The sequence below is a fragment of the Branchiostoma belcheri genome, unplaced genomic scaffold, assembly GCF_001625305.1.
Source record: "Branchiostoma belcheri isolate BF01 breed outbred unplaced genomic scaffold, Haploidv18h27 scaffold32, whole genome shotgun sequence".
NCBI lineage: Eukaryota > Metazoa > Chordata > Leptocardii > Amphioxiformes > Branchiostomatidae > Branchiostoma > Branchiostoma belcheri.
In genome coordinates, this window is record NW_017803932.1 from 2250467 (window position 1) to 2277034 (window position 26568).

The 26568-nt window shown below is 41.1% G+C and overlaps 2 protein-coding genes across 2 annotated transcripts in view; both read right to left on the reverse strand.

The window, feature by feature from the left end:
- The window catches only part of LOC109474815 (multiple epidermal growth factor-like domains protein 6), a 44620-nt gene extending 23035 nt beyond the window's left edge, over nucleotides 1-21585 (reverse strand). The window contains exons 1-13 of the mRNA XM_019775207.1: nucleotides 20676-21585; nucleotides 15818-15932; nucleotides 10172-10259; nucleotides 9574-9765; nucleotides 8987-9095; nucleotides 8093-8843; nucleotides 7328-7768; nucleotides 6797-7032; nucleotides 6185-6389; nucleotides 4131-4246; nucleotides 3592-3796; nucleotides 3088-3252; nucleotides 2585-2861 (exon numbers count right to left, since the gene is read on the reverse strand). Of these exons, the coding sequence (XP_019630766.1) occupies nucleotides 2585-2861; nucleotides 3088-3252; nucleotides 3592-3796; nucleotides 4131-4246; nucleotides 6185-6389; nucleotides 6797-7032; nucleotides 7328-7768; nucleotides 8093-8843; nucleotides 8987-9095; nucleotides 9574-9765; nucleotides 10172-10259; nucleotides 15818-15932; nucleotides 20676-20865 (3090 nt within the window). The 5' untranslated portion in view covers nucleotides 20866-21585. The remainder of the gene's footprint in view (nucleotides 1-2584; nucleotides 2862-3087; nucleotides 3253-3591; nucleotides 3797-4130; nucleotides 4247-6184; nucleotides 6390-6796; nucleotides 7033-7327; nucleotides 7769-8092; nucleotides 8844-8986; nucleotides 9096-9573; nucleotides 9766-10171; nucleotides 10260-15817; nucleotides 15933-20675) is intronic.
- An 86-nt stretch (nucleotides 21586-21671) lies between these two features.
- Nucleotides 21672-26335, reverse strand: LOC109474860 (39S ribosomal protein L4, mitochondrial-like). Its single transcript, XM_019775318.1, has 10 exons — nucleotides 26142-26335; nucleotides 25730-25805; nucleotides 25271-25451; nucleotides 24801-24852; nucleotides 24457-24574; nucleotides 23627-23733; nucleotides 23291-23341; nucleotides 23124-23182; nucleotides 22635-22708; nucleotides 21672-22130 (listed from the first exon to the last, which is right to left on the reverse strand). The coding sequence occupies exons 1-10, from the start codon at nucleotides 26199-26201 to the stop codon at nucleotides 21961-21963; spliced, it is 948 nt and encodes a 315-aa protein (XP_019630877.1). The 5' UTR covers nucleotides 26202-26335; the 3' UTR covers nucleotides 21672-21960.
- Between the last annotated feature and the right edge of the window lie 233 nt (nucleotides 26336-26568).

Sequence of the window (26568 nt, forward strand, 5' to 3'; positions counted from 1 at the left end):
TGTTGCACTGAATAACTATCTCTTCAAAGCAAAGAAATCTTGAAGTTAATTTTGATACATGGAATGAAAACGAAGAGAAAAGCGGTGTGACCTGGGCAGTGCTGTGGCGGCTGGTCAGCCTGGAGACAGTAAAACCCTGCTGGACAGTCGGTGCAGACCACTGCACCTGGAGCGCTGTAGGTGCCTGCCTCACAGGGCTGAGGGGACGTGCTGGCATTCACACAGGTGCTGCCAGCTGGGCACACGGTACACAGCTGGGCACCAGCTGAACTGTAGGTGCCTGGACAGGATGGGAAGAGAACATACATATAAGGTTGGATGAACACTTTACCTGACGTATTTATGAGACAACAAGAAATCACAGATTTCCGTCAGTTTTTGTGAATATCATATATTCATTATTTTTAACTCCAGTACATGCATTTCCCCACTGGCACCCAGCCAACAGACTCCTGTCCAACTTTCTGCTGGCTCCAAGCCAGTTTCTGGGAGTTGACATACCATGTTTGACCTTTTGTGTACTCTGGTTAGGGAATTTCCTTCACCCACCTATTGTCACTCACTTGTACAAACTTACAAGCAAACAAAAACACACACAAACACATCTATCACAATACCTCCATACATAGAGGTAAAAAACACTTAGAGGTTCCCATGCATGTCACAAGTCTTACCTGTAGGACAGGCTGTGCAGGTGTACTCTCCAGCATTGCTGTACTGGCCGGCTGGACAGTCCTCGGGGTTGGAGGCGTTCACACATTTCTGTCCAGCCGGACACTGCAGACAGAAACCTTGGCCAGCAGAGCTGTAGGTGCCTTCAGGACATGCCTGGAAATAGGAGAGTGGATATGTTAAACTGTAGCCCTTTGACCTTGATACAGTAACTGTAAGTTCTGAAATGTCTGCAGTCTGTGGTTTTATCACTGTGACAGTAAGTACTGTACAGTTTCAAAACATCTTTTTTTTCCCTTTAAAAAATGTTCATTTACATTGAAACAAGTCTTGAAATTCCCACAAAATGCAGCATGTGTTACCTGACATGTCTCCACACCAGCTATACTGTAGTACCCAGCCGCACAGTCCACAGGTGCAGCAGCCACATCCAGACAGGCCATCCCCACCGGGCATGTCAGACAGGTGGTCTGTCCTGGGGAGTCCTGGTAGGTGCCTGATGGGCAGGCCTGGGGGCCTGACAGAGGAGACGGGCACTTGGAGCCCGCTGGACAAGACAGACAGGCTGTTCCATTGGAGTACTCGCCAGTCTACAGAACAGACATGAAATTCAATATAATGTTTCAATCAATATACAACCTAGCTATTGTATACTTTGAGCGTAATGCACATTTACATGTGACAACCTGTGACAATAGGACAATATTTTTAAAACAACCTATATTCAGTACTTGCTAGAAACTCCACCAACCAATGATAATATTATAATTGTAAAATCACATTCTCATCCCATACACTATACTTGGCTTAAGGTACCGGGTAGATGCCATATGTTGTAACCGGTTTAATTGTTGTGTAATAAAGTTTATATTTGTAAGAGAGAGAACGTAAGGTCACTGACCCCACAGAGAGTTGGTTCAGCACTGGGATCCCCACAGGACGTTCCTGACGGACAGCTGTAACAGGTGTCTGAACCAGCTGGCGAATACTGAAGCAGGAAGATTACAATAAGGTCTCAGTAATTGAGCAAGTTTTTCAAGATCCTAGCTCGCTTAGGCAATACAAAGACAAGACCATAGGCTCTGCGGTGAAGATCAGTAGTTTCTATAAATCTAGTAGTAGTAGTAAATTGCTTATGTTGATTAATTTGCACATAAAAAAGGAACAAAATCATGCAGTAATAGCAATAAAAACATGCAGGGTCTGTGTCTGACCTTTTGTGGTCAGTGGTTAAGGAATTTCCCCACACACATTCTGTTAAACAAAACATAGACAAACAAAGGCAAACAAATCTACACAGACAAACATACCAAAAACAATGCCTCCATACCCAGAGGTAACAAAGGAAGCTATCTCACCTGTCCAGTGTCACAGGTGATTGGGTTCCCATCCTTTTCTGGACACCTGGACCCAGAGGGGCACCTGGTACATGTGACAGTGCCATTTGTTGTGGTGTAGTAACCAGTTGGGCACTGTAGAAAACATACCACAGTCAGGATCAGACATCAACGTTAGAAGACCTAGTACTACACTGTGCTGCAAGTTTCAAACTAACATGTACACATTTGCTGAAGACAAAATCAATCCTATATGTTAACAAGAAATTTCAAACCTCTGGGAAGTTGTTTTTGTGAAATCATTGCCACAACCAAAGATATGGTCTGATGTGCTTTCAATGGGCCCAGGACAGAAACCTTCTTGTGAACAAGTCCTAAGTGATTGACTTGCATGGGTGGAACCATGACAGTTCCTTCCAGCCATCGCTTCCTTACAACTTGACCTTCAGGTCAATGTGCAGTAACCAAATACCGCTCCCTCCATTCTACTGCATTCGAATGAACATCAGGAAATACAGAAACACACCCGAAACAACGCCCCTGTACCCTGATGTAATGATAAGAGAATGCCTTACTGCTAGACATGACTGTAGGCCTCTCTTGTCTGCGTAGTAACCCGCTGGACACTGCTGCTGTTCCTGGGTGATGACAGGACACTCGTGACCCTTCTCACACTGCTGACACGCTGTCTTACCCTCCTGGTGCTGATACCAGCCGCTTGGACAGTCCACCGGGGCAGTCTGGGGGGTGTTGGGACAGTAGGTACCAGGAGGACAGGGGGTACAAGACAGGCTCTGGGCCGGGGCAAATTCTCCAGCTGCACACGTCACAGCAGCGGTCTTGTTACCACATCTGGATGGACACAACAGATATCTTCAATACCAACAATAACAAATCAGATAGTTCATACCTCTGCAAAATATTTTTGGGTTTTTGTGAATTTCTAATATCTTATTCATTATTGTGAATTACTCTATGTCTAGGCACCTGGCTTACAGACTACACGCCAATTTTAATATCTTTGGGGATGTTAATTAATAATGTGTCATTTATCTGTTGACAACTTGTGTAAACTTACTGGTGTCCTACAGGGCACTCGGTACAGTTGGTGGTTCCGCCTGGAGAGTAGAAGCCATCAGGACATGTCTCAGACGTCACTGTGGGATCAGGACACCTTTTACCAGCCTCACACTCAGTACAGGCAGAGGAGCCTGGAGAATCTGCATAGTGGCCATCTGGGCACCTGGGGACAAAAGTTTTAACATTTCTTTAAATCTAAAGTCCCAGTTAGGGTTCCTAGGATGACAAGTATATCGAGTAATAAAACTGATGCAGAAGTTGGAAAGCCATTTACAAAGTATTTACAAAGTTCTGAATTCTTCATGGTAGCAACACTGGAAAATACTAACAATGTAGCTTCTTTTCTATCACAAACAAACTGTCACAGACATGGTGAGTGGTAACAATTTGGGAGGGCAACTTGTAAAGGTGTCCATACACCTGTTTTGTCCTTCCTTCCACTTGTATATTTGTACTTGTGGTAAATTCAAAGAAACAAATAAACATTAAAAAAGAGCCTGACCTGGTGGGTTCTGTCATGCCCTCATCAGGACAGTAGTACCCCTCATCACACGGTGTGCATGACTCGCTCCCGTTACGGGCATAATGACCAGCAGTACAGATGACTGGTTCACTGACTCTGTCTGCACACGCGTATCCACCGTAGCACAGGCTACAGTAGGTGGCATTCCCCAGGGAGAAGTAACCAGCAGTGCACTGTACAGGGTCTGGGAGGAAAGGGTCAGAATTTTATACATGCGAAGTTAAGTCAACAATTATAGGAGGGACATCCTCACTAGATTTAAACAACTCCTAGACTAAGAAATAGATGTTCAGGAGTTAGGTGTAACAGGTGTAACAGGCTGTTCCATGTAACATAAGGAGCCACTGTGCCATGTTAATGGCAGCCATACAGGCTGGTGATATATGATTGTACAGAATATAACAACATTAACACCATTGCATTGTCTTCTCTGCTGCATTCAAACACACGAGCAAACCCACACACAGACGAACACACCCAAACAATTATCACCATAAGAGTCAGAGTAAGTTCCTTACCCTGTGAAGGACTGGGGCACTGGTATCCAGCTGGGCAGGGCTGACACATGTCAGCAAACGAGCCGTTGTTATAGAAGCCAGGGGGACAGGACTGACACACTGTGGAGGCCTCCGCGCTGAACAACAGGAGAGAAGTTAAACATATCCAGATTACAAGGAGCATCTTATCTCAACTTTCATCATTTAAGTCATCATATGATAGGCTTTTCAAACTGGCTGTGAAAGAACCAACTGCTGACAAGGATGTAAGACAGCCTTCCTGTAACAAAACAGATGAATGCTGTAGGACAAGTCCCCAAGAATTGCCTCAGTCTATGATTGTATGATGAATGTGACCAGGCCCTGAGCAAAACGTCACTGACTGAGCCAAGCTATGACTCAGGTCGCAGTTCATCTATGTTGACTTAACAAAAGTAGGCAGGAATCTGGCTAAGAATTCAACATTACAATATTTATTATATTCTGATATTCATTTTCTCTCTTCACTATTGAAATTGTCTTACAAAGTTTCAACATTGTCTTATTAAACATGACAATCTTCTTGTTTTGCAAGCTAAGAATAGACGATAGAACTATTCTCCTAAGGTTCTTAATGATCATGGTATTTCCCAACAAGTTTCTGGTTTGAAGTGGCCAAAGGTCTGTCTGTTAATAGTTAAGATTTCACAGTCACCGGTTATATTTTGCAGTAAAACATAGAGGAGGTATTATTGTCTTCTAAATTCACCGTGCAATTCTGTGGTAGGCATACAAGGAAAACAACATATTTTTCATAGATTCAAGGTAGACACATCACCATGAAAACCATGAAAATAAATTAAACCACTGTGAAAGTTGTACAATGTACAGTAGTCTGAGTACTCATGAATATGTAACATATGAGGTCAGTTTAGAAGAGAAGCCAACTTTCTTAATCAATGTTTGGACATGCAGCCCAAACAACCATTAACATTTTTTCCTTGTCAAAACAATTCCAACAAGTTGTGAGAGCCCTTTACAAAAATTGTACCCACATGTTCACTTTAAGATGCAGATAGAAACAAAGTTAATACCATGTACCTGAAATGTGAAGATCTTAACAAACTGTGCAATCTAAATTTGACACGGTTTTTTAATACCTGTCAATGCAACCATTGTAACAGCTGCCCACAATGACAAAACATGCCATTAGGAAATGTAAACAAAGAAACAAAGGCATTTAGATAGGGAGAGATTTTAACACCTACAAAGTATGTGGTGACAATTCCTGTGGTAAGTTACTCTAGTCTAAGAGATGGAATCAAGAACAAGCACTTCAGCTAGCCAGTGGAACAAGCGATAATCATAACAATTCTGCCATCCGTGATGCCACCAGTCAAAAAAAATGGTGAGAAGTCTTCATTATTATTACTACTGTACAGTAAGAGGCCAGTTAGACACAGTCTACCCTGTCAGCCAATCCCAAACTGGTCCTACAAAATTCAGTTGTCTTTTTACGGAAAAGACTGTGTTGGATCCTTGTTGGTGGTTACCCTGGTAGTTCTGTCACAGCCTGCTTAAACATCATTATGACATAACGATTCAATGTTACTGCAGTGAAACAGATAATACTGTAATGGTGGTAGAGTTAGATTGTGGGCCTTTCTACTGCAAATCAATGACAGGTTTTATTAGTATGACATGTAAAATACCACTTATTAGACTTCTTGTATCTGAATTATGCTGCTACAAATTACACTAACATCAAGGCAGTCATCGAGTCCAAATGCACATTACATACTGGAACCCTGCTGACAATACTTTGAGTAAACACTTCAAAATCGGAAGAGTATGATCATAGTAGACAACTAGAGCATTGCAGTTTAACTGGTATGTGATAGGGGGCCAATAACTGTGAAGCTGCTGTATTACACTGACTCACACAAACACACACACACACACACACACACACACACACACACACACACACACACACACAGATAAGACAGACAAGTTAACTTTCCTTAGCTGGGCAGCATATCTAATGAGTATATAGTCTGCTGTGAAAAAAGACGAGGCATATCATTCCAACCCACCTGTACTGTCCCAGAGGACAGATGACGGGAGCGAGCCTGGGGTCGTCACACTGGTATCCGGCGGGGCAGGACTCACACCGCGCCGCCCCTGACACGTTGGCGTACTTGCCCTCCTCACAGTCGATACAGGACTGCCAGCCGGAGCGGCTGTACGTGCCCCGCTCACACTCCTCAGGCATCAGCCACTTCTGGGTACATCTGGACCCTACAGGGAACACCGGGGGACACTCAGCAAATAACGTGTAGTGGAAGTGATGTCCAACCAATTTAGCTCACTGAAGAGCTATGGCCATGACAGAGAAGACAGATGCTACCAAAAGTATTTACAGGTTCATTGTACCAGGGAGGTATTTCAGGGAATCCTATCAATATACTAAGTAATAATTTTATTAATAAACAAGTAGAGTATTGCAGTTCAACAGGCACGTGATAGGGGGTCAATAACACCATTTATTCTACGTTGTTCAGTGAACAGTAATGCCAGTCTTTCTTGATTCACTTATCTTTCCAAACTATTACTCATAAAAACTGAATCATTATCATAAGACAACAATTTAGAAACTACAATATGACACAGCACATGAAAGACACAATTTGTCACTCCAAAAATACCTTCTGGACAAAGCGTGCAATTTGTAGATCTCGTCTCATTTGCATAGTGTCCATCTGGACAGGGTTCTGCGACCTCCAGGCCTGCGATGGGACACTGATACCCTGGTTCACAGGGGGTACACTGGGTGGAGCCACTGCCAGCGTAGGTTCCCGCAACACACTGAGAAGGACTCTGGTCTTTGTTGGGGCAGGCGTGGCCAGCAGGGCAGAGTAGGCAGGATGTCGCACCTCCCAAGCTGGAAATGACATTTATCAGTGGTGAATTTTTATGTGAACCACTAAAAAAGTCTTGTTCTATGTACTGCTTCTAAATCTGTACAAGACTAACACTACATAACATTGGATAAATTTTCTATAGAGTTAGATGTTTCAGATGGCAAATTCTCAGTCACTAATGTAAGACAGAGGATGCTATCTGAAATGTCTTTCAGAATTATCCAGTTGCTTGCTTCATTACATTGTATAAATCACATCTTGTCAGCCATGAAATCATACTATTAGGTACAAAGCATAGAACTGGATGTCACATACCTGTAGTACCCATCATCACAGAGGAGTGGGTCTACTGCAGGGTCTGCACATCTGTACCCTGCCTCGCACTCCTCACATGCAGACAGACCCGTCTGGTTGGCATAATAACCCGCAGCACAGTCCGTACAAGTGGTGGACAGGGCAGTGCTGAACTTGCCCTGCGGACATGGTTGTGGAGAGGCTGTCTTGTCCGAGCACTGGTGCCCTGCAGAACAATTCTGGCACTGTGCCGTGCCGGTGTCATTGGCGTACTTGCCGTCAGGACAGTCGGTACATGATGTTGACAGTGCAGAGCTGTACTTCCCCAGGGGACATGGCTGGGGGGAGAGGGTTCTGTTGGAACACTGGTACCCTTCAGGGCAGTTGGCACACTGTGTGGACCCTGTGCTGTTGGCATACTGTCCATCAGGGCAGGCGGTGCAGGATATGGAGCCATTGTTACTGTTGGACAGGAGAAGACATATGACATTTGGTTACTGCAGGTTGACCTTAAGGTCAAGTTGGAAGGTGAATTTGGTTTCACCTACACAAGTAATACAATAGAAACACATTTTAGGTGTCATCTGCATTGAAGAGGTCACTGCAAAAATTGAACAAAACAAAACCACTGCCTGAGTTTTAAGACTTACAGTAGGTCAGCAAGTTTAGTTTTTCGTTCAGACATCAGTTTGATGGTAATGATTTCTTTTCATTTCACGTTGAAACAAATATCAATCTGGAACCTTTCATAAGCACAAAGGGAAAATGTTTCCACCATTCCCTCACCTGTAAGATCCCATGGGGCATGCTAGAGGCTGTGTCTTGTCTCCACAGTGATATCCTGCGGGACAATCCTCACATTGGCTGGACGCAGGAATGCTGTTAAACTGTCCATCAGGACATGATGTACAGGACGACGTGCCGCCGCTACTGTAGGTTCCGTCCAGACACTCCATGGGCTGGGTCTTGTCAGAACACTCGTACCCCACAGGGCAGGGCTCACACTGAGAAGAGTTGGTGCTGTTTGCATACTGCCCCTCCGCACAGTCAAGACACATGATGGCACTGGCGCTGCTGTATTTTCCCCTGGGACATGGCACTGGTTGAGTCTTATTGGAACACTCGTATCCTGCTGAGCACTCTGTGCAGTGAGAGGACCCTTCTGTATCCGAGTATTCCCCATCAGGACAGGTGATGCATGATGTACTATTACAGCTACCCGTGCCCCCTATACTGTACGTCCCTGCTGGACACTTCTGGGCCTGGGACCTATCTGAACAGTAGTGGCCTGCGGGGCAAGCAGCACAGAGTGTTGATGCCACATTGTCTGTGTAGGTTCCTTCTGAACAGATCTCACAAGCGGCAGCCCCAGCTGGACTAAAGGTGCCGGCCAAACACTGCTGGGGGGATGCTGACGGGTCCGCACACGAATAGCCTGCAGGACACTCACTGCACAGCGTACTGCCGGTGATGTTGGCATAGTACCCATCCGGACATGCCTTGGGTTCAGTTGTGCCATTTGTTGGGCAGTAGTGACCTAAAGAATAAAAAAACATTCAAAGTCTTCTCAATCCTTTGACCAATAGACTTACGATATAGCAAAGTCCCAGCTTTTAAATGAAATGCTTTTATTTCAGGTTCGCTAGTTGAGACCTCTTTAGTTTGTTAGCTAGTGCTCACCTTTAGGGCATATTTGACACTCCATGCTGGTGTTGTAGGAATATTGCCCAACAGGACAGTCTACACACGACGTCTGACTGACATCAGGCATCTGGCCTCCTCCACAGTCCTGTGCAAAAAAATTATAGACTGATCCTGACTGTACATCACAATTAGCAGTTCGACCAATGAGGTTGCATGTCCGTTAAATATATGGATTTTCATATGTTTGTTTTGCATTTGGGCTGTGGCTATAGGATTCATACAATATTGGTTGATTTTCCACTAAAACTACTGGGTAACACTCAGATTGGGGCTGGCAATCCAACTTCAGGGTACCGGTAGCTTTCAGTTAGATATCATTCAGACCTGTGTTTCTGTTCCATTAATTCTATGCAGGTCTGCATCTGGATCCAGCAATAGCTAACAGTAAATTTAGAACCATCTCTTTGTATCCTGACCCACCACTTCCTGCTAACCCTCCTGGATTGAACTGGAGAAAACTGATCTTTCCATCTGAGTTTGTGTCACTACTGAGTGCAAAGAGACAAAGTGATACAAAATGGTGTCAGAAGTGGGATCAGAAGCCAAGCTCGTTTCTGCTTTACCTGAGGAGACTGTGCAGGGTCAGCACATATCCTTCCCACGGGACAGGTGTTGCAGGTCATCTCTCCAGACAGGGAGTATGTCCCAGTCCCGCAGGCAGTGGTCACCACAGAGCTGTTGTCACAGCTATAGCCAGCAGGACAGGGGGTGCAAGACACAGACCCCTCACTGCTAATGTGGCCAGCTGGACAATCCTATAACAAGTAATAAATGACAAACACCTTGGGTCAGAAACATAATAATGGTATATGCAGTTCATTATGTCACTGCATTGTGTGTTTTTTTTTTACCTCCATATACAGAGGTATTGTTCTCAGTTTGTGTCAGCGTGTCAGTTGGCCAGGTGCTGTGAACAGAAAAACTCACAATATAAATACAGGAAGAAATTCACAAAAACTTCTCTTGATGATGTTCAGTGTACCTGACTTCAATTGAGACCAATTTCATCAATGGCATTCAGACATTTTTGCCTTGCCTTGCATTCAACAATGCAATGCAATTTTACTCTGCTCTGATAATTAGAACCACCATCCTGATGTCACTATTTTCAATAGTTAATAGCAGTTACATAACAGTGGAACAAAAGAGAATACTACTCACCAGACATTCATCAGGAGCAATTGCTCCAGTACTGCTCAGATAGTTTCCTATTGCACATGGTGTGGGAGCTTCAGATGCACCAATACAGCTGAAACACAGAAGGACCTCTAAATATAACACATGCAAGCAAGCACAATATGGACATTCTACTCTCCATATTACCTAGAAATGAAATACCCAGACCATTCAAAATTGACTAAAAACATATATTTCAATACAAAATGGCAATCTCAACAAACGATACAGAGAGAATTGCACTGAATTTGGCAGTCTTGATTCAAGCTGCCCTTTTATCTAAATATCATTGCCAGGTCATGTAAACAATACCACTGTTTGATTTCAAAGGTTATCATGATCAATGTGATATGTGCACAGTCAGACAATTTGACTGCACTTTAAGAATAAAATGTAATGATATGTGATAAAATTGAAGGTTGTATATGATTTGTATCATATAGAACTCAAAGCCACCAATTATGTTTTATGCATAATATTCACAAAATACACCTTGAGCCCTGCCCTATTATACTTAAATTGTGACACTTTTATTTGCTGGAGTTTTATTTCATGGAGGGAAATTGAGGTTTTCACTGTGTTTTAAACTCACAGTTGAGACTATTCGGTAGTACAGTAAGTCATACAAGGAAGGCATACTTGTGGTGTCATAAAGTTGTGATGGAAAGGTTACTGCAAAAATAAAGCCATTACGAAAGTTCCATGATTCACAGTACCTCCAGTTCAAAAAGTGAAAAAAGAAAGCACCATGGCCTTGCTGGTTATTGAAGGCAATTTACATGTAGAAAGTGAGTATTGGGACCAAGAAGAGCTTTGATGGATTTGATCTAAATTGCAAATCTCTACAGACATCTATGGCAAGCTAGTAAAAAAACTGGGACCATTATTCAGAAACAACATAAAAGACCTGGTTACAATTTGAGTTCTATTAAGTACAGGCCAATACCCATCTCCATGTTCCTTACCTACTTCAAGTAAATTGAACAGTCCTAGTAAGTCACATTTTGATATCAGAAATGACCAAATAAAAATTTCAGGACAGCGTCGACAGAAACCTCTGGTGGCCAAGTTTGAAGGAATTTCAATGTAACCACATGCACTAAAAATATCTGTCCTGATTTCAAATGGAACTTAACAAAACGCATCTAACATTTAACACCAGAATATGCAGTGCTTATATTTCACTTGGGATAGCTTCCTGTTTGCGTATGTTGTAAAAAAAAATGGTGGAAGCTTTTTTCAGACAATCATGGTTTATTGACTATCATCCACCTGTCCTAACCCATTGTACTTATTGAAATCTCACCAGTATGACTGACACTGAATTGCATTCTACTTACAATCGATAAAATGGGTCACATGGTCATACAATATTCCACCTAACACTAAGCCTAAGGCTAAGAAAGCATTCAGCTGGAAATAGTATATGGTACATTAGCAAGTTTGAAGCTTTTGACTTGTAAAGCTGACCTCCTTAATAGTTAGTACTGTATACACACTTGATGATATACTGCATATCAGTACTGACATTCCAGAGTTTTATGACACTCAATTTTCTGCAGTATAACCCTTCAAAATACATGCTTAACTGCCGGGCAAGACGTCACATCCTCCAACAAAATAAACAGGTGGTTGCAATTTGCACCGAGGCGGTTGACAGAGCACACAAAGGCAGCTTGTTAACTTTGTTAGTTACCACACCAACAGGCAAACAACAAGCAGCGCTGTCACAGTGACGTGCAGCTGGACAAAGGGGAGGTATGTGACCAACCCTAGACAGATCAAAGCGGCCGATGTCAGACTAAGGAGGCTCTCAACTGTGACTACACAGGCTTTAGGACAGTCTTGTTGACACAAACATTCATCAACAACTAAAAAGAAATAAATCTATGTTTATATCTTTTGGTTACTGCTAAAGTTTCTAGGAGTTACATAGTTTCCCCCAAAAAATGTAGTAACTTTAGATTATTATAATGGCAAACAGGTTTGAAGCCTGCATCAAATATTACAAAACTTGCAATATGATATTGTCCTGAAGCTTCAATTATTCATGTAGTAACATTCATGGTGTTTGAAATGCATCATTGCACCAGGTAATCTGGTCTGAGTGTTCAAATGTCATTACTGTAACTGTGCTGTGTAAGGAGACAAATAGAGTCTGAGGAATAGATGGTACAAGGGCAGCTCAATAAAGATTTTGCCAAACCCTATCCCTAAAATTAGTTATACCCCTTGTAAATTGATGTTTTTGTGCTTCTCACAAGAATTCTAATGAGATATGGGGCAGTGGAATTTGAACCATTCAGCCGCCACGCCACGTCGAGAGTTCGAGGCAGTTTTATTTTCCTTCCGCGAAAGAAAGTAGTCCGTTCCATGATTTCGGGGGCCGACACGCCTTACCTGAAAGCTTGTAGCTGAGGTCTGCAAGCATTTATCTTCCTAACTTTAACTTATTGATAATGTGTAAGCTTCATTTGTTACTCCTATACATTTTTGAAGCAATGGCATACCGTGATCCTTTCAAGAATTTGACCCGAAAGCAGGTAATTTTCGTGGAATTCCGCTTCTCATTTCTAACTTGTTGTAGATTCTGATCCAACAGGAAATCTAGTGTGCATGAAAGAGCAAAGATTCTAGTTTGTGTTTATATATAACTTGTTATCGATTTCGAGGGCGACATGCAGATGCCCCCAAAACGCGCGAGGTCATGTCATAATTTTGATTCCAGAATAGAACGAGCCCGGTTTGACATTTTTAGTTATCACCTACTCTGGACAGGTCCTCGCTCCGTAGAACGTAAATTTCCATGTGGAATCATGTTAACAATGGTCTCCCGTGTATGGATTCCGAGTTTCAAGTCAATTCACAAACCCGAAGTGATATAAATCTGACCTTAAGATTTATGATTGACTCTCACGGCGAACCGCGCGCCGTTTTGAGACAATTTTACGTTCTATAACCCCCGGGAGTCGGGACCTCTTACTGCAAAGCTTGTTGCTTGAGTTTATAACTATATATCTTCATTATTTCATTGTATCTGTGAATATTAAGCTTTCTATTTTACTCCTAGTGACTTTTTAAAACGATTGTTAACCTCTGCTCGTTTGATAATATGACCTGAAACCACTTGATTTTGGTGGAAATTCCTCCGATGTTTTTACCTTATTTCAGTTTTCACAACAAAAAGAAATCTAGTGCGTAAAATAGCCTGAAGTCTCTACTTTCTGTCCGTATATAATTTGTTATCAATTTTGGGGACGTAATGAGCTTCCTTCGTAATCGCGCGAGGCCACCTCATCAGAGGCATCGTTTTCGTTCCAAAAACAGCGCGGGATTCAAGCGCGTTCCACAGACCAGACGCCAGAACCGCACCGTTGGATTTTAGTAATAATACCTGCAAGAGTAATAAAAGCATTTGCTGATTCAGTTCGTAGTTACGTAGTCTGTGTCTGTAGGCATCCTTTGACAATATTGAGAGGGTACATTAATACCGCAACTTGTGCTAAAACGCCGGTTGTCCTAGAATCAACTAAACCAACGTTTTAGAACTTTTGGCGTAAAACGGCTGAGGACGTGGCCCCGGTTGATATGAATATACAAGCATTTCCAGATTTTGATCCAACAAGATTTTCACAAGAGACATAGTCAAAGATTCAACGAATCTTACTCAATGGTCATATATGACAGAATCGAGGGCGACATGCAAATGCCCCTAATGTGAATTTCGTCGAAAATTTAGCTCAGTTCGGCACCGCCATTTTGACGATTTCACTGTTTAGCAAATATGACCATTTATCTAACAAAATACGTTGTAAAACCCTCCAAAAATTGATCATGTCAAGAGTACATGGCATTCCCGTCTGGTACATGTAACGCAACGAAGGTAAATATGCCACAAACCAGGCTCAACGCAGCTGTGAAAGTCGGATGAAATTTCATCCAACTGCCGCGCGAAAAGAGTTTCCTTAGCAACGGCGTTGCTAGGGATCGCGGATCGATTCGAACTGCAAATAAAAACGGTTCGAAACGCGTTCGATTTAGTACGTGGCGTGACGGCTGCCATTCATTTAAGTCATTTAAATGCCAGTTATAAAAAATGATTGTGGTTTTATCTAATTTCCATAACTGTCACTATGAACTAATAAACAAGAAAGAGTAATATTCTAAAACAACTTTCTCACAAGAAAATCAATGAAAAGTTATATGACTGTTATGATTGTGCTGCCATTTGGATTCTTGAATACACCTGCACAGCAGGATATCAATTGGCGAACAATTGATTGATTCATTTATTGATTAACTGACAGCTCTCTTGTTATCTTTCAATGTGAATTTGCATCTCAGTGCCATATTGTAGTAGAGTCCATTCCGCGTCACCGAGTGGGTTTTTTCTCCATGTTTCTAATACGTTTGAATTATTTAGAAGAAAAGAATACCCCAGTAACAAAAGTTCTAAATTTTTCAAAAATTTGAAAATGAAAATTTGAATATATTTGAATTCATTTATATATTTCTGAAACATTTTGAATGTGACTGTACAAAGATCTCTTTCTTTAGAATAAATTTGAACTACCCATGTGTTTCTTTCACAATTCGAAATATTTAGAACTATTTCAAACAAATAACCAAATGGTAGATGTGGGTAATTGCCCCCATAAAAGTAGGTGCTAATCCTACTCTTCTGTCTTCCTCTGTATATTTTTAGATTTCACTGCTGGACACTGGTGGCTCTTTTGTTGTAAGGCATCAATGCCTGACACCCAGGCAGTCTACCCTGTACTTCACAGGGATGTGTGAATTACTTCCTTCCCATCCCACTGACCTATTTACAAAATGTTAGAAATAATTCGAAATAATGGTAAAAAATGGTAGAGTGCTGTTAGAAATATTTAGAAACTATTGGAAATGTCATAATCCACATCAGGAATATTTCAAACGTTTTAGAAAACCAGGGAATTATTTAGAATATTGGCAAGATGTTCAAAATATTTCCAAATTATGAAATTTCTTAGACAAACAATTACAAAGAATTCAAAACATTTCTAAATAATGACAATAACAACCCACTCGGTGACGCGGAATTGACTCTAGTCTACAGGGTTACATTATCATATGGATAGCAATTGTTGGTGCTCCACCCACATCATTATACTGTAATCAATGTTTGTAAGGTAAGATTTAGTGCCCACCCACTGGAAATAGAAAAGGGCTGTTACAAAATGCTAGTGCTGTAAAATTTAATTGTAAAATTTATGCAGCAGAAAATGAATAGAAATTACCTCATTATGAGGCTGAAAGAAAGTACAGGCTTTTTGAAACATTTCAGTGCAATTTTCACACCAAAGTAAAAATGTATATACTATACGGTCGTGTGGCATAACGACAGAGCATTCGGCTTGGAAGCAAGAGGCCCCACATTCGAATCCTGCCATGTCATTGATCTTGTGCCCTTGGGAAAGGCACTTGACACAAATTTCCTCACTTTACTCTGATGAAAATGAGTATTTCTGTTGTCTGTTCATGCGTTTTTCTACTTTGCTGGCGGCATAAAAATAAGTTGAAAAAACTTGAGTGTGCTGTCGACATGTTTTGCAATAAATGATGGAATCGAAAAAAAAGTAAAGTACTTACAAGAATCCGGCGGGACAGGTGACACATCCTGCAGTGTCGTTCCAGTACTGACCAGCAGTACAGTTGGCAAAGGAACAGCTACAGTTCGTACTGCAGTCACACTGCGCTGATGTTTCTAAAAAAACAAAAGAGTTGTATAAAGATTAATCACACATCCCTATACTAAGCTGTAAAAGGAAGGGGACATTTGAAATTCTGAAAATGTACAGGTAGGACAGACATTATTAATTACAGGTGTAGACAAGAGATGAGTAGAAATTTCTGTAACTAACCATGTGTTCAATATTGTACATAACTTATCTGTGTTCTTAACTTCTAGGTTAATTGATGCACAGTTTTGGTACAAGCTAGTTCTCAGAATGGGAATGGTTCTTGAGACTTAGAGTTCGAGGACATGTCTAATACAAAACCAAAAGTTATGAGTCGAGTACTGACACTTTGAAAGATTTTCATGAAAATACTGTAACAGTTACAGGCAGGTGGGCAGGTGTTTCAGATTTCAGATACAAAAATTTCTGGGAAACAGTGGGAAAGAATAGTTCACAGTCCAAAACAAATTTTTCACAGAACAATCTATGTCTAAGGTAGTTAAGGATGTAATACTAAATTACTGTTAACATTACATCCTATGGTAATGTTGAAGGTAATACATTTTGTATTTTGGTGCAGTCCTTTGTTATGTGGTGACTCTTTTAAGACTTTGTTTTCTTTGCAGACCCAACAAGGCTTTGTAACCTGATGATGGTTAAGTCTACTGACAAGGTCCTTCTAATGAATTCTAAAAAACTTAGGCTAAGCCCCTGCCGTACAGCCAAATGCAATGTTACGGTGTTCCAAATCCATTCCATAACTCTAACAAGAAATTGGAGTCTTCAAACATCTGGGAAGTGTGTAGAGTTGTGCCAAATTTTTATTGGCACAGAGAAAAGAAATGGTCTGACATACAACAACGGGTCTAGGATGGGTCCTAAACATGGCAGGCTAAGAGGCCAGAAGTGCACAAACCTAACTTGTTTTGACAAGCCCTAAGTAGGTACCCCCCAGTGACTTGTACTAACTGTGTGGGTGGACCTTCCCATCAATCTAAAGTTACAAAATCTCCACCTCACTTTCTGTGACTTTTCTGCACACAATATGTTTGACTTGGCAGACTAGACAGCCTGTTAGATGTGAAATGGAAGCAGACAGATCCAAAAACCAAAAATTAAATTGGTTTGGCCTAATTAAGCAGAAGGCAACTGCCCAGAACTATCAAATACAAAAGCTTTGATATGAGCAGGACAGTTGCCCGGTAACCTGATAAACTGTCGTTATGCATATAGTGACTATTCCATTTATACCATGGTGATAAATGCTGTCATGCTTTCCTGTGACTATTATGTTTGCAGGTCTGGCCATGGAGGTATTATTTGAGTACCTCCATGTTCCAACATATGACATACAGCAGAATGTGCTATATATTAGTGAACAATTATTTTACATACATAACCCTACACAAATATATGGGTATAATTGTACACCCACAGTAAGAAAATCATGGTAGGTGCAAAGCTTCAATTTTCAGTGCACAAACACTTGTATATTATGCACTCAGTATTTCGAGCCTGGTTTTAAAGTATCGCCAAATATTATTTTGTGTGTAGAAACTACTGTAAAACATAGACGTTTGGAGCAAACAACCTACATTTCTGCCAGACACATGTTTGATTTGAAGTCAAAACATTTGACCACCACAGCACAAACTGATGAGAATCGTTCTGGTCACCCCAAACATAGCTACGCAGCCGACGATACTGGTATGTAGGGTACACAGATTAGATAGCTGGCTATCAACCAGTTGGCTGGCAATTGAGCCAACTGATGTTGTATAAGGCCACACCAAGTAAATTTTATGGATGACGTCCTTTGGAGACCCTAAATCTAATGCGAGAGGGCGAAAAAAAAACAAGAAGGGCCCTAAAAAACAAGATGCTTAGATTAGAAATATACTAAGAGACGACAAATGTTAGGACACAAAATGAATGAGGTGACACAGTGTAGCAAGCAAGAAGTCTTTTCTTCTTCATCAAAACAGCAATAAATCAGGTGGATCAGTGGACAGTGAAAAATTTTCTGTTATTGACAGGATGGTCCTGTCAATAGACACTTTCTTCGCGTTGCGGGTTTCACGTCAATCTGACGATTTGCGACACTGTCGTGACTCTTTGGTCATAGTTACAGGAAGCAAAATTTCTTGTTTTTTTTTCTAGGAAGAGGCCAAAATCAATGCGCGCGAGGACGTCATCCATAAAATTTACTTGGTGTGGCCTAAAACATGAAATGTGGCAGTAATTTAGCTCTGGCAGCTGACATGACTGTCAATACTGACATTACAAGGAACTCTGGAAAGTAACCATGGCTGGTACTACCATGGAGGTATTATTTGAGTCCATGGTACAGTACTACTGATGATAGACTAGGCAATGCCAACTTGTAAAAAGTCATAAAAACTAGGTCATTCATTCTGGTTATCATTTAGTTCATTAAATAACAATAAGTAAGAACCCTGACAATCTATTTATATTTACATATGGCAAACTGGCATATTTTTTCCATACTTCATGATTGAACAGATTCAGCTGTATGAAGAAAATCTCAAAATGTGTTCCAGAAATTTTAAGCCATTAATGTTTAAACCCCCCCCCCCTATCTCTGGGTTAATAATATGAGAATGAGTATTTACCACTGGACTGAACTGTCACACTTAGCTGTTGGCTTACTGACTATTAGCATTCATGCAGTTGTAAGTGGCAACAATGAAGGACAAGTCCATTGTCAACATGCAATACTTGCATTAGCTCCAAGGAAGTGTCTGCCAGACTATTTACTGAACCACCTGTTAAGAAGTCAAAAGGCAATGTTTACATGATGTTTGTCCAACTTCCTGCTGCCTAACCCCACTGTATCCCTGCATTTTACCAGAAGAGAATTGGTAGCCAAATGGCTACTTCAGTGTCAGCTAAAAAGAAAGAGTACACAACTACTTCCCATAAGGCCTGTATGTCTGTGCCTAACTGTAACCTTTAAGTGTAACTGGTATATAACTACAAGATCATAGATGTTTTATCATCCAAAAACAATGTGCAGTATATAGATCATGGAAGAACTGGCATTCAGATGTCATGGACTAGCTCTAACAAATTTACAGTTTGATATGTACAGCATTTTATTTAATGAGGATGGACTGAGTTCCTCATGTGTAAGTGGCATCATGCTGTTTGTTTATTTGGACATCTTATCCTTTCCCTAAGGAACAGCCTGAATGATCTGTTGACACAGGGATATCTCACACACCTTAACGTTTTTCAAACAGGATGTCATCGCCTCCTTATAACATAATACTCTATCTATATTAATCTATAGAAAGACACTTTAAGATCACATCCAAATCCCCACATCAGCTGCTGCACTGTTACTAGGTATGCTGAGCATACCTGGTAACAGTGCTTTACATAAGGACACACAATTTATTCTCTTCTTACAATCTCTACACCAGTACATGTTCCTCAGGCTTTCTTTCCAGTTTTCATATTGAAAAATATGAGTATAAACCAGTTTCACTAATGATGTGTTTTGGGGCCCTATTATTACATATATTACATAAAGCATTACCCTGTGATCTATTAGGTACCCAATTTCGCATTTAACACCTATGTAATTATACTGTTCTTTTCTCAACTTGGTGATTCCAAGATTCCAAATATAACATTAACTGTTTTAGCTTAATGAAAGTTGTAAATCTAGCACAACTTAGCCTGGTCTGGGATTGATTTTTGTCCACTAAAAGGCTGTCCTGTGCTCACAATGTGTGCAATCACTATTGATTTCCATTGTTGGCAAATCCATTCACGGACTTTGAGCATACTTTTCACAAGTATTACAGGATCAGGTATTCTGTAAGCTGATTAGAGATTTTTTTACCAGCTACAGCTGAAAATTTTCCATTCCTTTTAAATTTTATCCAGTACAAATAAAAAAGAATGGTGTGAGTAAGATTTTCTTTGGGCAACATTATTGCAGACTGACTGAAGAACCTCATTCTCCAACAATTTCCAACATGATGATGTCAAAATGTAGGAATGCAAAATAAAAAGATAAAAATGAAAATATTTGATTTTGAGGGACAGGCACCCACTCTCATTGGTCAAACCATGCATTGATTGGTTGAAGTGTTACTTGTGTTGTGATGGACAGTCAGGATCAGTCTATTATTATAAAGTTAGACAATTGTTACAACAGGTGCTAAACTCCATGGCCATGCAAAATCCTTTGGACTCCATATCTAAAGAAAATTTTGGACTTTGAGATACATGAAAAAACTGTCAAACACACACACACACATTCACCTAAACTTCACTTCCATCAATCACTTCTGCAAGTTGATCGTTACGAAATATGGCTATGTAAGTTAGAGCACAACTTCAACATTTCTTCTCTTGCAGAGGCCTTGCATAATGTTGACATGTTCACGTTTTGCCAAGCAGTTAGTATCCAAGCCTCAACTTTTGAGGACATATAATGTATTTTGATAGAACTTGTCACAAGTGCGTCACAACAGAAGCGATACAAAGAGAAAAGAAACCCAATATCCATATTCCGGACCGGGTCACCTACATTACTAAGAACTTGTTTGCACTTCCTTGTAACTTCGTGACTCATGTATTACTATTAGCAAAGATGGTAAATAGAATTTGAATAGAGTAAGGCACAATTATGACAACCGACATAATTTTTCGGGACCAGCAAGTGTACCATGTTAGAACTGTAGATTTCCCGTGTAACTGTGAGCTTTAATGTGTTCCAGGTGTGCGGGTCTTACCTGTTGTGAAACAGATCAGCAGTACCAGGCACAGCCCACACGCGTACGCCAGGCCACCCAACCTCCGCCTGCCACCCACCGCCAGCCCTGATCTCCACATAGACTTGGTGAAAACTGTTCGGAGGGACTCTTTACAGTCCTTAGATGACATGTTGACGCGGCTTCCCAACCTAAGTCGGTCCACGCACATAAGATCGGCGGGCTGTCATTCCCAGCAAGCCGCCATGTCGAAGTCCGCGACCCGGGACACTGCAAGTTTCTATCCCAAAGTGGAACGTCCAGATCACGTCTATCCTTCTGTATACTACCTAATATGATCAATAAGCCTCCTGGCTAGTCGAAGGAATAGTAACTGTACGTTTGAACGCGGCTGTAATGGGTAAATCGTGTCTAGTTCCAGCCGCCCTCCCACAGGGTCCCGTTCAAACTCTTCGCACTCATGGCGGCCACTTGCATAATTAATGAGCATCGTGACGTCACGTGTTGCCTGGCACCAAGGCAATTTCCTCCTTTGCATTTCCTCTCCAGGCTCACAAATAGATGATGAGTTTTGGATGAATTTTGAAGATACTAAAGTTCATTCCCAAGTTGTTTTAGAGTGGTAACATCACTGTTTGTTTGAACATATTGTGAATAACAAAGTTTTTCTCTATTCCATGTTTGCCTTGTCTAAGGGGGAGGACCAAGCCTCAGCCTGACTAAAAAATCACGCTCAAGGCTGCCACCTACCCCAAAGGTTGCTGCCAAAGGAGGGCTGGTTGGTAATGATACAAGTTTCCAGACAGTATCATCAGCAATGGTGGACAGCACTTTCAACCTCCTAGTGTACCCATAATTAGGTCCTGGGTAACATTTATTGAACAGCCCTTTTACAGACCATGGAGTTAAAAGACTTTTAACGTGTAACGTTACAGACACACAAAAGTCCTTGTACATACAGGCAGACACCCATAACACACACACATGCACACAAACACAAAAGAAACAACAGAAATGTACTTTTGTCCCTTTTTTAATGTGTACAGCTGCAGCAGCTGTAGTTTGGAAATGAAAACTAATGTTACCTCTACAACATCTAACGCTATGATTCATATCATTCAAAGTTCCTGTTACAATTTGTTTATTATCATCATGATACATTGAGGTTCCTGCTACAATGTTAATTGTTGACTGTAAGTTCTTAAACCATCTACGAGTTCTCTATACAAGTGATATTTGGTTAATGTTCCACTGCACATGTAACGTTACATCCTCCTAGAGTTACCCAGGGGGTACAGGTAAAGAACTATTTCTCAGTCCAAGTCCCTGTAAACACATCTCTGTCTCCTGATATTGTTCCCAAGCCCCCGTGGCTGTGTCTGTGGTCCTGGTACAGGAGTTTGTCCTCCAGCTTCTGGACACAGGGCAGTGACAGCACGAGGGTGTCATGTTTCAGCATGCTGTAAACATTCAGACCTGTGAGGGAGATACGTGGAGAGGACTCAAAACTGCAACATTGATGGTCTATTTATCTATCACTCTGGGAAGTCCTTTCAGCCAAATGGGCAAATTTCAAAACTTTCTTCTCCATTGACATTGTCAAACTTTCTTTCTCTAACACAAGTCAACTACTAGTCAAGTCAAGTCAAAAATCATTGTGCAACAATTGCATTGGGTACAATGTATGTCAAATAATTCTAGTACTTAATAGCTGTAAACTATTTCTTCTAACATACTAATCTAACCTTATCATTCAACACATGTATATGTTATAATGGAAAACTACATTTTTCACATTGTTATGACACGGTAACGGGTTTCTCAAGCCACACTTAGATATCCTGCACATGCATACCTGTCCCCTAGGGGGCGTTGTTTACCCAGAGTTTGGATAATCAAGAGTCAATAAAGTAGTTGTTATACATGTGCATACCTCTCATTCACTCCCTAGTTAGAGAGGATAACAGCCAAAACACTTACCAACTAAAGGCATGACATTTATGGTCTTCAGCTGTGCAGATGCCTCACATATGTTTTCTGGTATATCTTCATTCCTGAAAAATTGTGCACCCAGCAGTCAGTTATGATTACTATGCATTACTGGGATACATGACACCCAAGGGACATAATGTGCCAATAGCCATCATGTATCAGAGGTGGAGATAATAATGTTTCCATCTCATACATTACTCCACAATGATTCTATATTATGGATGACAAACTCTGCAGACTTCAAATCTAATGTGAGAGCACAAAAAATATCTATATACAATGTACAATGTATATTATGATACATTTGTAAACATATTGTAACCCTACATGTATACTGTCATGCATCAACAAAAGGACCCAAGAAATGTGCTTGTTTCTTCTTGTTATTCCTATAGTACTAGTTACATGCTTTTAATAGTAATTGGTAAGACATGTGACATGCATCAAATAAACTCAAACAAACTTATTCATACTTACAAATCCACAAGAAGAACAGACTTTCCCCAGTTTCTATATCTCATCAGGTCCTCCATGTACTGTCCAGGAAGAAGAAATTGACTTAGAATTGTAGTACACTGTATTGAAGAGAAACATTGTTTGAGGGAAAGTTACAAACTTCCCAACAAAGAATTAAGATTTCCTACCTCAGGATCAGCGGTGGGAATTTCTAACCCATCCACAATGTGGAGATCACCCTGAAGAAAAAAGATTTGGATGTAAATTAACATAATCTATGCAATAATGAGAACAATAATATACAAGTTCAAAAACACAAACACAAAAAACAATATTTCCCCATGAGCAGTCATTGAGCACTACTAATGTATGTAGCATTTTTTTGTGTTTTCTGTCACAAATTTTATTCTGCCGCGGTACCCCTTTTTTCATCATGATAATTTTGATGACTAGTCTCCCTTTTTAAAACTGTTAGAACATGATGGGTAGGTGTTTGGGCCTGCCATTATTGAGAACCCTCATACCTGACTGTGTTTGACAGTGAGTGCCACTTTCAGCCCCAGTGCCCTCTCCTTCAGTGGCAGGTACTGGTAGTAACTGTAGGGTCCCCGTGGGCCATGGGACTTCCCACCTGTGAAGGACAAAGAGAGAAACTTACTACTAGTTACTAGTTACTAGTACTCGAGCCAATAAGCAAGAAAGTGGAGAGTTTTATCAAAGCTCTCAGAGATATTCTGAGTATTTGTGAATTTTTTGTTTTACTCAATGTGAATCATGATTTTTCCTGGCAACCTGCCAACTTCTTCCTGCTTGCTCTCAGCCAGCTTCTGGGACCCCATTTCCTGCATCTGACCATTTGGGTCTGTAGTGAAGTAATACATACAAAACAGCACCTCCGTATCTGGAGGCATTTCACTGGAGGCATATGTGTGTATTAGCGAGTGTGTGTGTGTGTGTGTGTGTATTACTGAGTGTAAGTGTGTGTGTATGTGTATGTGTATTAATGAGTGTGTGTGTGTGTATTAGTGAGTGTGTAAGTATGATGTGTATTAATGAATGTGTAAGTATGTGTATTAATGTGTGTGTGTGTGTGTGTGTGTGTGTGTGTGTGTGTGTGTGTATGCGAGTGTGTGTGAGTGAGTGTATGTGTGAGTGTGTGTGTGTGAGTGAGTGTGTGTGTATTAGTGAGTGTGTCTGTGTGTGTGTGTGCGTATAAGTGAGTGTGTGTGTGTGTGTGTGCATGTCAGTGTGTTCAAGGTGTCGTTGATAGTGATGATGGGTATTTAGTATGTGGTTAGGCATCTGCAAATTGAAGGACAAGTTTGATTGTGGCCACCCTAGCAGAGAACCTTACCCAGATGCCAGAGTGGAGACCTTATACTGCCATGTCTGGCTCTCCCTGAGCCCTTCTGAGGCCAGGGCTTCCTTCCACCTCCCCTCATGTCAGCTCTGGTCCTGGCATAGTCATAATTCTAGAAATAAATAAGAAAGGGATTTCTCAGTAGGAGTCATGTCTGTTAATTAATTTACATCTGTAAAACTAATATAAGATGATTGAAGAATGTCCAAGCAATCCATAGGCCAGGCTTTATCCAGGTTAGTAAAGAGACCTGACATTAGCTAAAAGTGGTCACCATTCAAACAATTGAAAAAAAATATGTCGGGCTGAGACTTTTGAGAATTTGTAAACTAACTCACGATTTTCCTGTAGAACTTTTGCCACCTGACACAGCGGTGGAGGATGTCCATCCTGTCAGTAGAAAACATCAGAAACATTGGCCACGATACATTGCTTACCATATATGACACTGTACATTCACACACACAACCTTAACTCAGACTTCATTGCATTGCAGACTCTTGCCCAAAGGCTAATATTGTTTTGGGAGGTCTTCTATTATTCATCATATATGGTTCATTATATTAGTCCTAAATAGTAAAAAGACTGTGGTAACTGTTTCCGTACCCAGAGAATATTTCGATGCCCTATAGCCCAAAAGGCTAGTCTTCCAGAGCTCATACAGAAATAAAAACACATATACAACAGATGTTATAATGATAGTAAAAAAACACACATTGAGCACAAAAAGAAAATACAATTACAAAGGAAAGGAACATGATGCACATACTAGTCACAGAACATTATAATTTAATGAGAAAGAACCCACCTGGGATGTGTAGAAAACACATCAGGGTGTAACTGTACCATTCCCAGCTTCTCATCCTTTATTTCTCCCAGAGTTTCCAGCCAGCTGTACACCGGCTGGGAGAACCTGGACCGAGGTAACCTACTCTTGTCTACCAGACGTAGGATGGGACTGTCAGGGGAAGGCAGCACTGACGACTGGTCTGAGACATTTTAAAAAATGAAACATCACTTCTTAATTTGCTGTAAGACATCATTATAAAGAAACAAGACTTCTTAGTTAGCTGCAAGACATCAATAAAGAAACATGCTTCTTGTGGATGTCGTGCCTAGGCATGTGTTATTGAAAACCATGGCCCATGTTGAACATCACAAATCAGCACTCCTCCCAAAAATTAATGTTCCAACTGCACGTAGACGGTCTGCACAAAATCATCACTTCTGCTGGTGGGTCAGAGACAGTCACAGTAGCCATACACACCTGTCTGCTGCTGACTCCCCTGGGCTGGGATATCCAGGTGGACAGGTCCTGAAGACATGCTGGCCACAACAAGTCTCTGTAACAATATTAAAAATTTTATATATGCCTCACCATAATTTTTTTAGCCACATACTTAATCTAAAAACCTCTGCATAGCTGCATTCACACATCCTCAAGGTATCCTCAAGGTATAAGCGCGGTAATCTACTTACTCTACTCTATGCCACTCTTGACTCTGCTCTACTATACATAGTTGGCATGGTTCAACCTCTCAAGTTTGTTCCTTACAGTCACAGAGAACACACAAAAATACATTTCCTCTCCATCAGATCAGATCAGTAACGATGAGGGTGGGAGGGGGGCGGATAGTGAGCGAGAGGTAAGCTCACGTAAGTGAACTTAACTCTTGTACCTGACAACATTTTGACGACTGGTAGATCAGGACGACGCTCCTCTGCCCGAACGACAGCATCTTTAATACGGGAGTCCTTCAGGCGGTTTGTTGGGCCGCCTGACGTCGCGGCTAACGAAAGGTTGAAACTCTAAACTCCATGCACGATGCTCGCTGCCGGTGACCTGACTGACCTCCGGATCTACCAAGTGGCGTGAGACAGAGGGGGTCGTAAATTCAATAAACCAGATGTGACCTACAAAAAAATGCACTAGTTCTTGGAAGATTCTCATCAAAAAGAAAATTGTATGTAAACAAAATATTTGGTGAAAGCTCTGTGGTAAACAAGTTGGAAGGGAGGTTATAAGTCAGTGTAAAGTCACAGTTTCCACAATTTTCTTGCTAGTATTTACCCCTATGTACAGAATGCACTGTCTCGACGAAATGA